Below are 11,660 nucleotides of genomic sequence, written 5' to 3'. Positions count from 1 at the left end.
ACGATCAACATGCTACGTCTATTAGTTTGGGTCTAGTCCATCACATGATTCTCCTAATGATGTGATCCCATTATCAAGTGACAACACTTGCCTATGGCCAGGAAACCTTGACCATCTTTGATCAACGAGCTAGTCAACTAGAGGCTTACTAGGGACAGTGTTTTGTCTATGTATCCACACAAGTATTGTGTTTCCAATCAATACAATTATAGCATGGATAATAAACGATTATCATGAACTAAGAAATATAATAATAACAACTTATTATTGCCTCTAGGGCATATTTTCAACACTTGCTAGGGTCACATTGTGGTCTATTTATTCACACATGTATTACTGTTTCCTGTTAATACAATTATAGCATGAACAATAGACGATTATCATGAACAAGGAAATATGATAATAACCATTTTATTATTGCCTCTAGGGCATATTTCCAACACGGAGGCGCCAGGTAAGAAAGGAAAAACCCTCTGGGGTTTTTCTATTTAAAAACAAAACAGAGACAAATATAAATACACAGACAACACTGTTGACCCTAAAATAAAACAAAAATGCCCCTGGTCATAAGGGAATTATGACCCAATAAAATAAAATGAAAAGAGGATTTTGGAGCATTTAAATATTTACAAAATAGAATTAAATGACCTGTTTTGTGAATATCTACCCCTCTCAAACATAGATTCAAAACACATTAAACCTAGCACCACATCCACCACAAACACTCTAAATGAACTACATTTTTGAACCAGGGTTAGAGCAAGTAAAACTGGAGCTTGAGAAAATAGAGAAGGGGGGTTTTGAAACATATTTGAAAACTAACATAGTTGAAACCCACTTTCAAATGCACCACTCCAACATCACATAGCACAACAACATCACAACCACATTCATGGACCCACAATAACAACAAACACAATGAAGGCATGGATGAATGGATGCATGAATGCAAAGGGGAGACAAGGCAATATCACATGAAATAACACATGCATATATATATATATATATATATATATATATATATATATATATATATATATATATATATATATATATATATATATATATATATATATCTCACAAGGCAATGACATCATGGACCCACACATGAAGGTCCCAAATATGGCAAGTTACACTCTGGGGCATTATAGGAGACCTCGTAGCTCTACCGCCACCACGCCGTCGTGATGCCGGAGCTCTTCCTCAACCTCTCCCTCCTCCTTGCTGGATCAAGGCGTGGGAGACGTCACCGGGCTGTACGTGTGTTGAACGCGGAGGTGCCGTGATTCGGCACATAGATCGGAACCGACCGCGATCTGAACCGCTGCGAGTACGACTCCATCGACCGCGTTCATAGTAACGCTTCCGCTTAGAGATCTTCAAAGTTATGAAGATGCTCTACAACCTCTCTCGTTGCTGGTCTCTCCATAGATAGATCCTTGTATGGCATAGGAAAATTTTGAATTTACTACCTTCCCATCACTCCTTCCCATCGTCTTCACTAGGGCAAGAAACCACCTTTGTACCTGTCTTCCACCTCAAGTTATCCAGACAAGCAGGAGTAGGCTTTTACACTGCAAGGTTGCCCGAACCTAGGTAAACATAGCCGTGAGATTGAGAGGTAGAACAAGGCAGGAGGGCGAGCACACCCGAGAGTTCGAACCTTTTCTTGGGTTTGCGGAGCCCCGATTCTGACAGCGTGTGATGGCGAGACGGTCGACGACTCTGTGGGTTGGGCCCTTTGGTCACGACCTCTAGATTGGGAGCGACAACGGAGCTACAACGCCAAATGTGGGGAGGAGATAGAAAAAGGAAAAGAAAGAAGGCAGGTCGGGCAAGGAGGACATCTTCAATCTATTTGTGGAGGGGCCCTTTCGATCAGTCCTACGTAGATATGGCCATGGACGGCCTGGCCCGGTCGGCCCGACCAAAAAAGCCCGATCCGACCCGGCCCGACGTTACCCACGGGCCAGGCTCGGGCCTAATAATCAAGACCGATGGTCGGGCCGGGACGGGCTCATGGAAACCCGATTTTACGCCTATGTCGGGCCGGGCCGGGCTTCTTCGGGCTCGGGCCAGGCCTCGGCCCAAAAATTAGGCCCAGAGGCCAGGCTCGGGCGTGGGTTTTGTACCACGGTTTTTTAGACCCGACCCGAGGCCAGACCCGGCTCGAGGTATGGCCAGGTAGTCCTACGTGGCAAGCGCATCCGGATGCTTCATATTTGTCCCACATATGAGTCGGGCATGAAGGTTGCCGGACAACCACACGTTTATGTTGTGTTTAAAGAGGCTGGTTTGATGGTCATTTTTCCGTGTGGACACGAAACGAAGGCGATCGGTTGTAGATGCTCTAATGTCCATGTCATCACCACAACATACCATTTTTTTGCATGATAATACATGTCTCATTTATAGAATAAGATCAAGTTACAAAACACGTAAAACACCAACCTTACAAGACTGAAAAGATAGAATTATCTTATGCAAAACACCATCGCGTGTCTCTCTCCTTCGACACCACCAAAGCGGCCATCGAAAAGAAAAAAGCCAGATCACCTCTTCATCCGAGCTCGACGCGGCTCCATCACTGATCTGCAGCTTTACGGACCTCCAAAGTAGTTTGTTAGAAGCAAAACCATTGCCATTAAAAGAATCAGACCGGGGCAACATGTCCCCAGACACGCCATCGAACTCCACATCTGACACCCCCGCAAGACGACAACGTCTAAGTAGGAAACCAGAACTGTAATTCACCAACCACAAACCCAACACAAGATGCACCATCTTTCAGCTGTCACTTGCGTAGACAACCGTCCGCGCATATTCGTGAACGACAAAACCTTCATGCTCCATCATGACGTCGGAGACAACACCATAGTAACCGAGGCAGAGCAGAAGGAGAGACACACCTGATGGAGTCGTCGCCGCCGCCTCGCCGACACCATCCATGAACCCTAACGCCGCCGATCTGAAGGATCGACAAACACACGATGTCATCAACTCCGAGACGCCACCATGAAGGACAACACTGGTATTAGAGTGAAGCTAAAGCAGATTTATTCGTCCGGACGCCACTCCACCACCTCAACGACGCACTACGATCTACAGATCCAAACCCTAACTACACACCAGAGGAATGGGGTTCCCCTCCCTCCTGCCGTCGAAGCAGCGGCCGAAGGGAGAGGGACCAACACCCTGAGTGATGAAGATCCGATGAAAGAAAAACGCCTCCCTAGTCACGTGGCTCCTTGCAGTGGCTAGGATAGGAAAAATGCGCTCCCACAACGTACTATTTGTAGGACTTCTTTACCTACTAATAAAACAATTAATGCTTCTGTCGTCCGTCATTAATATTACCCCTAAAGTTGACATAAATTACCCACGGTGTCACCCATAAATAAAGAAAACACTTCGTTTTTTTTAAATTCGCGGCCCAGTGGGTTTAGTTCATCTAGCCCTCGGGCCCTTAACATACACAGATGACAGTAGCCCGAATGGCTTGAGCCCTGAACTCCCACCCGGGATACCCAAGTTCGAATCCCAGCACCTATAAGTTTTTTTTTCTTTTCTCTACATGATTCCAGGCTGGCTCTAAGTTAGAGCTGCATTGTTGCAACTTCGGCTCAATTTTTTTTAATGTTTCTATTTTTTGCAGATACAAACATATTTTGAAATATTCATATACTTAAAACTCTAACTCTAAATTTCAAAAGTTATATATGAAATAGCTTAAAAAATATGTAGACTTCAAATATAATATTATCTTTCATGATAATTATTTCTGAAATTGTCTTTACATCCTTAATTAATACCTTTTTTATATGGGGCATTTTAAAAACTTTGGCCCAACTATTTTCTTTTTAACGTTTTTATTTTTTGCAGTGTTTCGAGAAAATGTTAGTGAAATACAAATCTTCACGATTTTGAAAAAATGATCGTGTATTCAAAAAATATTTGGTAATTTGAAATAAGATGTCCATCAAATTCTTTAAAATGTTCACAAAATTAAAGCGGATACGTAAATAACAAACAAAACAAACTGTCTCTTACGTAGAGATTATATTAGCAGATTTGTAGATTTCGTTTTATAATTTTATTAAGTCCCTAAAGCGTCGCGTAAGAAAAAAAGTTTCCATGTTTTGTACAACGTTGTGCCCTAAAAAATTGACACAGCTTTCTATAGGTTAGTTTTTGTAAGTTATATGAAGATGACTAAATGTTTATTTTGCCTCCATACACAACTATGTTTATTCTGATGTTATGGTTTTTACTAGTTATGAAAAACACCGCTACGCTAGGTCAAAGCGAGACGTATCATTCATCAATCTAGCTCACACATGGTCCATTAATGCAGTTTGCTCAAACCAAAAAATATTTTGTTGTCGTTAAGAAAATGTTCGTGAATTGAGTTCACCATTTCAAATATGTCCATGATTTTCAAAAATTGTTCACGATTTCATGAACATGAAAGTGATAGTGTATCTCGATGATGCAGTAAAATATGGTCATTGCCATTGGAGAATAGGATTTCTTTTCTCCCGTTGTAACGCACGGGCCGTTTTGCTAGTTAAATCTCTCCCTAATAATAAAGCAAATTCGGTTTCTGGTCGTCCGTCTTGAAAATTACCCTTAAAGTTTGCATAAATTACCCACCATACCACCGGTAAGGAATAGAAAACGTTTCACAAAGCGAAAAATCTTGGACTGGGCCGGCCGATCTAAAAACCGCCTATATTACGCTCTGCACGCTGGGAGAATATCCAACACACCGTATGGGGCGGCCCATGCACAGGCGCCTGCTTTTAGTTCCGTTTATTTATTTATTTTCAGTTTCGTTTTATTTTTTTATTTTAAATAATTTAAAACTTCAATTAATCTTTAAAATTTTAATAAACTGAAAATTATAAAGCAACATATTTAAAAAAGTAAATGTTTGTGACTTCAAAAACTGCTCAGAGTATTGTAAAAAATGCTCGCATATACAATAAAATATTTGTAATTTTAGAAAAATGTTTGTACAATAAGAATAGTTAAATATTTGCAATTTCAAATACAATTCCATGTATTAAAAATGCTTTCTAATTCAAAATATGTTAATGCATTAAAAAAATGTCCTAAAATTTTAAAAATAGCTAATGCCTGTTTTGATAGTTTCTTTTTTTATTTAAAATTTTCCGTTCCATTTTTGTTTATTTATAATTTATATAATTTAGAATTACAAAAACTTTTGCATATTAAAAAATCAGAATTTTGAATTAAAATGCTGACGAATTTTTATTTTGAACTAAAAATAGGATTCAAAGAAATCGCCGGATTTTTATTTTTTTTTGCAAATTCGAAAACAATGTCCATGAATTTAATAAATATATTACTGATTTATAAAAATATTTGTTTATTCAGAAAAACTTCATGCGTTTCAAAAAATGTTTGTGAATTTAAAATAAAATCCTCCAACATCAAAAATTATGTTTGTATTTTCTTGAATTGGTCGCCAATTCAAAAGAAAATATTTAAACCCGTTCGAAATATAAAAAATATTCATGATTTTTAGTAAATGTTTGTAAATTGTAAAAAATGTTCTCGATTTTAAAATTGTTCCCATATTTATAAAATTGTTCACGAAAGATTTAATATATGTAGTTAAACATTAATGCTTCTAAGTCTTTGTGACAATATATCTGTGTGAATTTTGAAGAATTAACTGTTGGATGGATCGGATTATTATTGTATATTTTCTAAAAAAAATCTTGAAATTCAGATTAAATCTTTGAGTTACCAAGATTTTTGATAACCATGATATATATTTTTGAAAATGTAAAGATTGCTTCAACTTGTGAATAAATTTAAAAGAAGAAACATTTTCTTGCATTTGTGCACAAAATTTATAAATCAAGCGATGATATGTAAACATAATGTAGCCACCATCATTGAAGATTATGTCTTTTCTTCCGTGGCAACGTACGGGCCATTTTGCTAGTTAAAAATAAAATAAACAATGAGCGATGGTAACGAACGTAGCAATCGATTGACTTGTATGCAAAGTATAGAACCGACCGCTCTACCGGATTATCGGCTCAACGGTTCAACCCCCCAGGCCTCAGCCAAGGCCTCTCCTGATCCGATCCCTTCCAAACTGAACGAGCACCGCTCGACCTGTCCACGTGGCGCCCAGTCGTGCCGGGACGCGAGCCAACTAGACATATCACCAGTCGCCACGTAGCCTCCTCGATACTCACGCCCGTCACGTTCTCCGACCCAATCCAGCCCCCCACGCCGTCGCCACCTCCGTTAGCCCCGCGAAGCGGTACGTGCACACGGCCACGTCCCCGCAACCCCAACGGGGGGCCGCGTGTCAGCGCGCGAAGGAGGTAGTCTGGGCCCACACGTCGGCGAGCGGGCCGTGAGCCACGGGCGATAAGAGGGGCGTGCGGGTTGCCCGCTCGGGACTGGGCAGTTTGGAGTTTCCGGGAGGTGGGGAGGGGAGAGGACAGAGGAGAGGAGAGGAGGCGTGAGCACTAGGAAAAGTGGGGGAGAGAGGGTTGGATTTCTTCTCCAGGTTGCGGGATCGCGAACCCAATTCGATTCCACCCACCCGCGCCCGATCGATCCGCGCCGCGTTGCTCACTCCCCCTCCTTGATAGATTCCTGTTGGGGGATTTTTGTTGTTGAGTCGATTTTGTCCGAGGGTTTCCCATCGCGATCGGAGCGGAGCGGAGCGGATCGAGTTGGGAGGAGATGCGAATCGAGGAGCTTCCCGGCGATTCGGGCGGCGGGGGTGGTGGCGGAGGGGCGGGGGAGCTGCAGCTGCGTGGTGAGGATGGCGGCGCCGACGGTCGGGAGCTGAAGCTGCTTGGCGAGGATGGCGGTGTCGCCGCGGCGGGGGAGGAGGAGAAGGGGGAGGGTGCGGCTAGGACGATCGTGCAGGCGGCTTTCGATGCGAAGCGGGCGGCGGTGGGCGTCGGCGCCCGGATGCTCTTCTACCCGACGCTGGTGTACAACGTCGTCAGGAACCAATGCGAGTCTCACTTCCACTGGTGGGATCAGGTCGACGAGGTTGGGAATTTTTCATCTCTCTTGATTTCGGTTCTTTTGATGGGATTCCTCCCTTCTGTGTCATCTTCTGTCGGCTAGGTGCTTTACTCTCTATAATGTAGCTTCTAGGGTCTGCTATCGTCCCCGTTCGTGCTATTCAGGGTCAGGTCTAAACTTTTTGTTTTGCTATTGATTCGTGGTGCTATCCTCTGATTATGATCGAGAACCAAGCAAAAATTGGGTGGTTCTACACGGCCCACTAGGGATGAATACCTACGTTTGACGTCTAAAATATCTCCCCAGAGGTGCAAATTGTGACCTAATCAATCTTGAAACTCGTTTCTTGAGGAGGCCATGCCTATGTTGTACTACGTACTTAGGTGTTTGTAAAAAATCTTTCGATTGTTATTGTGATTTTGGTGGCCGTGATTTATTATAATTTTTGCTACTTTCGCTGTGGAGTTGTTTTAAGTTGGTTTGGAATCATAGATTGTTCTGTTCTGACTGTTCACATTTTTTGTTGGATCAGCATGTGCTGCTGGGTGCTGTTCCATTCCCGAGCGATGTTTTGCGGCTGCAGAAGCTCGGAGTTTGTGGTGTGGTCACACTAAACGAATCATATGAGAGGCTTGTTTCCAAGTCACTGTATGAGGTAATTATATTGCCAAACCATTTAGTATTTGACTGTTCAAGTTCTGAAGTGCATGGAATAGGTATTGTTTATTTCAGCATTATTTGTGAATTTCTTGTATGCACAACACAGCGTCTGTAGCTATTTGATGCTCAGGTCATAAGGTCTGGTTGTAAAATCAAATTGTTTACAATGGTGAAACCATGCATCTGCTGTTGACGTGGTTGGTCTTTGTAAGATCAGTCAGCATCTAGGACATTAGTGTGATGACTGCCCTACAGTTAACGAGTGCAGTGTTGTTTCTCATCTTGGTGTCACGCATCTTTTTGCTGCTGATGGAGCAGTGATTTGGGGCTTGTTTGGCAGATTGTTATTGTGCTATGCCGGTTCTTGTGGTGCATTGAGGAGATAATAGAAGCGCTGCCATTGCTGTACACGGATGACGAAATGCCACTGTTATGGTAGCAAGAGTTAGTGCAACAAAGTGTTGCTATTTTAGCATTGAAGAGCTGATATGATCTCGATGGAAAGTTTTTGTATGTTGTGGATAGTATCTGTGTTAGTTTAGAAATGAATGTTAAGTTCAAGTCTAGGAAAGAATGATGTTGCTTATATATGTTTCTTATTGGATTACAATGTTCAATCAAATAGCAGTGGTCTCCGTGACAACCATTACCTTTCTTATTGTTTTTGTATGAAGCCGCCAATACCACATAAGTTAATGATCTTCATTTTTAGGCTCATGGAATTGAAAACCTGGTGCTACCAACTAGAGATTACCTTTATGCGCCGTCATTTGACAACCTTTGCAAGGCTGCTGACTTCATCCACAGTAAGCACGCACTCTAAATATGTCATTTATGTTTGAAGGTTCCAATGTATTATTTGATTGAGATTGTCCTTGTGTGAGCCGATTCCATAGTTTCTAATGTGGCACCTTATGCTTGGTTTTACTTTGTTTGAATTAACTATAGGTTCTTTGTATTAGTATTTAGAATTGCACCTTGTTCTTCTTCAATTTATTATGTTCCATTTGTAGAATAGTCAGTACATGGATTTGTGTACACCAGAAGATCCTACTAGATATGAGAATAGCTGTTACGTGGATTTGCATACCCCAGAAGATCCTACTACATACAAGACCTGTTATAGGCCTGACTTTTGGGCTTGGAAGTTCCTGCCCTTGAATGTCCAGACCCTAGAGGCCAAATATGTGACCAGATATGAAGTCCAGAAAAGCTCAGAATTCGATTATTTTCAGTAAAAATCGGCTGGGTTGCCACCTGTTTGGTGATACTTAAGCCCATAGCAATACTCCATTTTTTTGTTGTAACAATTCAGTGGTTTCTGTTGTGGTGTCCTATCTCATCCTCCTGTTTTCTTTCTTGAATTTGTGTTTTTGAGAACATAAATCTCACTTCCTCCATTTCATAATATCTCTTCTCTTTGATGTTATCCTCATCTTAATGATGGTGACTTGGTGCATGGACTTATTCATGTTTACTTATATTTTTTGAAGGAAATGCTTCATGTGGTAAGCTGACTTATGTGCACTGCAAAGCTGGACGGGGACGTAGCACCACCGTTGTTCTTTGCTACTTGGTATGTCAGATTATTGATCATACTAAAGGTTCACTGGCTCGTAATCTAAATAAGTTTAAGGTGATGATTCTAAACTCTGTTCTTATAGGTGCAATACAAACAAATGACGCCTGCTGGAGCTTTTGAACATGTTCGGTCATGCAGGCCAAGGGTGTTATTGGCGTCGGCACAATGGAAAGTATGTTGTTGCAAAACTCTTTTATGATCTCAAAGCACACAATATAAGCATTTTAATGGATTCGTAAGCATTATAGCTGGACCATTGGAAGTTTACCTTAGTTGCAATATGGATCAGCGGGCGCAGGATACTTCCGACAGTTCCATTCTTTGCTGTACATGATGAATTTCAAATGGAAATGAAAGGGAGGGAGGTACCAATGTTAGCATGTCAGCCAGTTACCGAGTAGGGATTAATCGGCTTATCAACCTATTCACTGAATTCACCAGTAACCCATTTATTGGTAAGCTAACTAGGGCCATATCTATATACCCTAAGCTAGAGCACTTGCTGCAGTAGAAGCCGTAGATTAAATGCACCACATCAGTACATACTTCGTAGGAGAGCAGCACAGCAGCGGCAGACCGTGCCGCTGGGAGCTGCTCGGGGAGGGGGTGGTACCGCCGGTTGCTAGGGGTGGGGGCGGTGTCTGCTCCTTCATGAGCGGGAGGAAAAGAAGAAAGAGTGGGAGAAGGGAGGGAATGGTCTAACCTAATGCATGTGCGGCTGTGGGAGAAGGTGGGAACAAGCCAAATGTGGGCCAAAATAGCCCTGGCAGTTAACGGGCTAGCAAATAATTCAGGTCTAACACTTGTCAGACCGATAAATCGGTCCACCCAGCTAATTCGGTGAATATGTGGTTTTCATATCAGCAGGTGGCTGATGCAGGATTTACTGTCCGATATGCCAATTAACTGGCCTATAATTTGAACAGTGGTGTGTAGTACAGATATATGAAGTACATTTTTACAAGGGCAAATGCACAGGCCCTGCCTGAGGTATCAAATAAACAAATCCGACCAAATTCCTCACACGAATCTGTTATCTGGGTAATTTCACGTCAGGTTTTCTACCCTTGTAGGGTGTATTTGATGCACTAAGATAAATAATTTACTAATGGGTGAAGTTAAAGATGTTTATCTGGCGGAGTTATTGTAAACCGTGATTAACGTGGTTGTATCTCATGTTACTTGCAGGCTGTCCAGGAATTCTACCAGCTTAGAGTGAAGAAAGTTCAGGGCACCAATTGCGTCGACAGCCCAATCATTAAAAAGGAGGTTCCGTCTCCATCTCCGGTCTTCCTTGCTACTCGGAACCTCATCACTTTTGATGAGAAGACATTCGTGATGGTCTCTGAGTCAGACCTTGAAGGGTATAATGCGGATGGCTTGGCAGTTAATGTGGGCAGTGGTTTGTGGGAAATAAGCTTAGTATACCGTGTTCAGTTTGCCAGCCAGGCAGCATTTGCAGGGTTTTCATACCTGTGGTTGCAGTGCCGCGCCCAGAAGGACAAGGAGGCACTTGCCGAGAGCGTGGGTAGTGAGAGCTGCTCTCTTGAGGCGGAGCAGCCTGCGAACGGTCACCACTGTCTACTTCAAGGTGTCGTGGTTAATCCGTGAATTTCGGACTTCCTCGGTGTCTTTTTGTCTTGCACCCGTACCGGTACATATGAAGAGGGCATGCAATGTGAAGCCTCGACTCCAGTCTGCAGCAACCAAGGAGTTCAGTTGCTCGGGTCTGTATATATGTGCTGTAATAAGTTGACTGCTACGTGTACAAAGGTAAATGGATATCGTCTCAAATTGCTAACCTTACTTGCTGAATATGTATATATGTACTACTTTCTTGCCAATCCTGTGTTAGCAATATTTCAAATTTCTCCCTGCTTTCTACTTCTGGCCTGCGCTTCAAGCTGTGAAGGGGTCAATTCGGTACGGTCGATTGCATTTCCTTGCAGACCTAGCCTCAATCCCCCGTTGGATTTACTGAAGTTTTTGCGTTCACGGCGAACTGAACTTCATTGCAGTGATCACATGTGCTTGCGTGCATTATGTTTGTTTTGTGCAAAGCATTCAAAGCATGTGTTGCTCAATCGCACTTAAGACTATTCTCTTATAAGCACAATGTGATTGGAATGAGTTTAGGCAATAAATCGGCTTGACTTAACCCACTTCTGTGTGCTTTGCCGCCTCTCGCGAAAAAAACAGCCACCGTGTCCAAGTCATTTATGAAACTGGATAATGTATTAAATAATGAAACGTCTTTTAGAGCAACTCTAACTGGATGACCCATGACCCATTTCGTCGGTGTATGTTCGTTTAGGTTGACGCAAATGTATATTTAAGCAACTCTAACTGGATGACCCATGACCCATTTCGTCGGTGTATGTTCGTTTAG

General features: G+C 42.3%; 1 protein-coding gene across 1 annotated transcript; it reads left to right on the top strand.

The window, feature by feature from the left end:
* The first annotated feature begins 6,449 nt into the window (after positions 1 to 6,449).
* On the top strand, positions 6,450 to 11,115 carry LOC123439357 (phosphatidylglycerophosphate phosphatase PTPMT1-like). Its single transcript, XM_045116085.1, has 6 exons — positions 6,450 to 7,053; positions 7,562 to 7,684; positions 8,402 to 8,495; positions 9,183 to 9,265; positions 9,354 to 9,443; positions 10,460 to 11,115. The coding sequence occupies exons 1-6, from the start codon at positions 6,736 to 6,738 to the stop codon at positions 10,880 to 10,882; spliced, it is 1,131 nt and encodes a 376-aa protein (XP_044972020.1). The 5' UTR covers positions 6,450 to 6,735; the 3' UTR covers positions 10,883 to 11,115.
* The last annotated feature ends 545 nt before the right edge of the window (positions 11,116 to 11,660 follow it).

This window comes from Hordeum vulgare, chromosome 1H, assembly GCF_904849725.1.
Source record: "Hordeum vulgare subsp. vulgare chromosome 1H, MorexV3_pseudomolecules_assembly, whole genome shotgun sequence".
NCBI lineage: Eukaryota > Viridiplantae > Streptophyta > Magnoliopsida > Poales > Poaceae > Hordeum > Hordeum vulgare.
The sequence above is the reverse complement of the archived record's forward strand: the minus strand, read 5'-3'. Positions and strand labels throughout refer to the sequence as shown.

What these genes read in the sequence shown, in the direction of transcription:
- LOC123439357 (XM_045116085.1), top strand. Translation starts at nt 6,736, where the DNA reads ATGCGAATCGAGGAGCTTCCCGGCGATTCGGGCGGCGGGGGTGGTGGC. An exon ending in TTTCCAAGTCACTGTATGAG is followed by an intron (nt 7,685 to 8,401) that starts GTAATTATATTG and finishes CTTCATTTTTAG; the next exon opens with GCTCATGGAATTGAAAACCT. An exon ending in TGGCGTCGGCACAATGGAAA is followed by an intron (nt 9,444 to 10,459) that starts GTATGTTGTTGC and finishes TGTTACTTGCAG; the next exon opens with GCTGTCCAGGAATTCTACCA.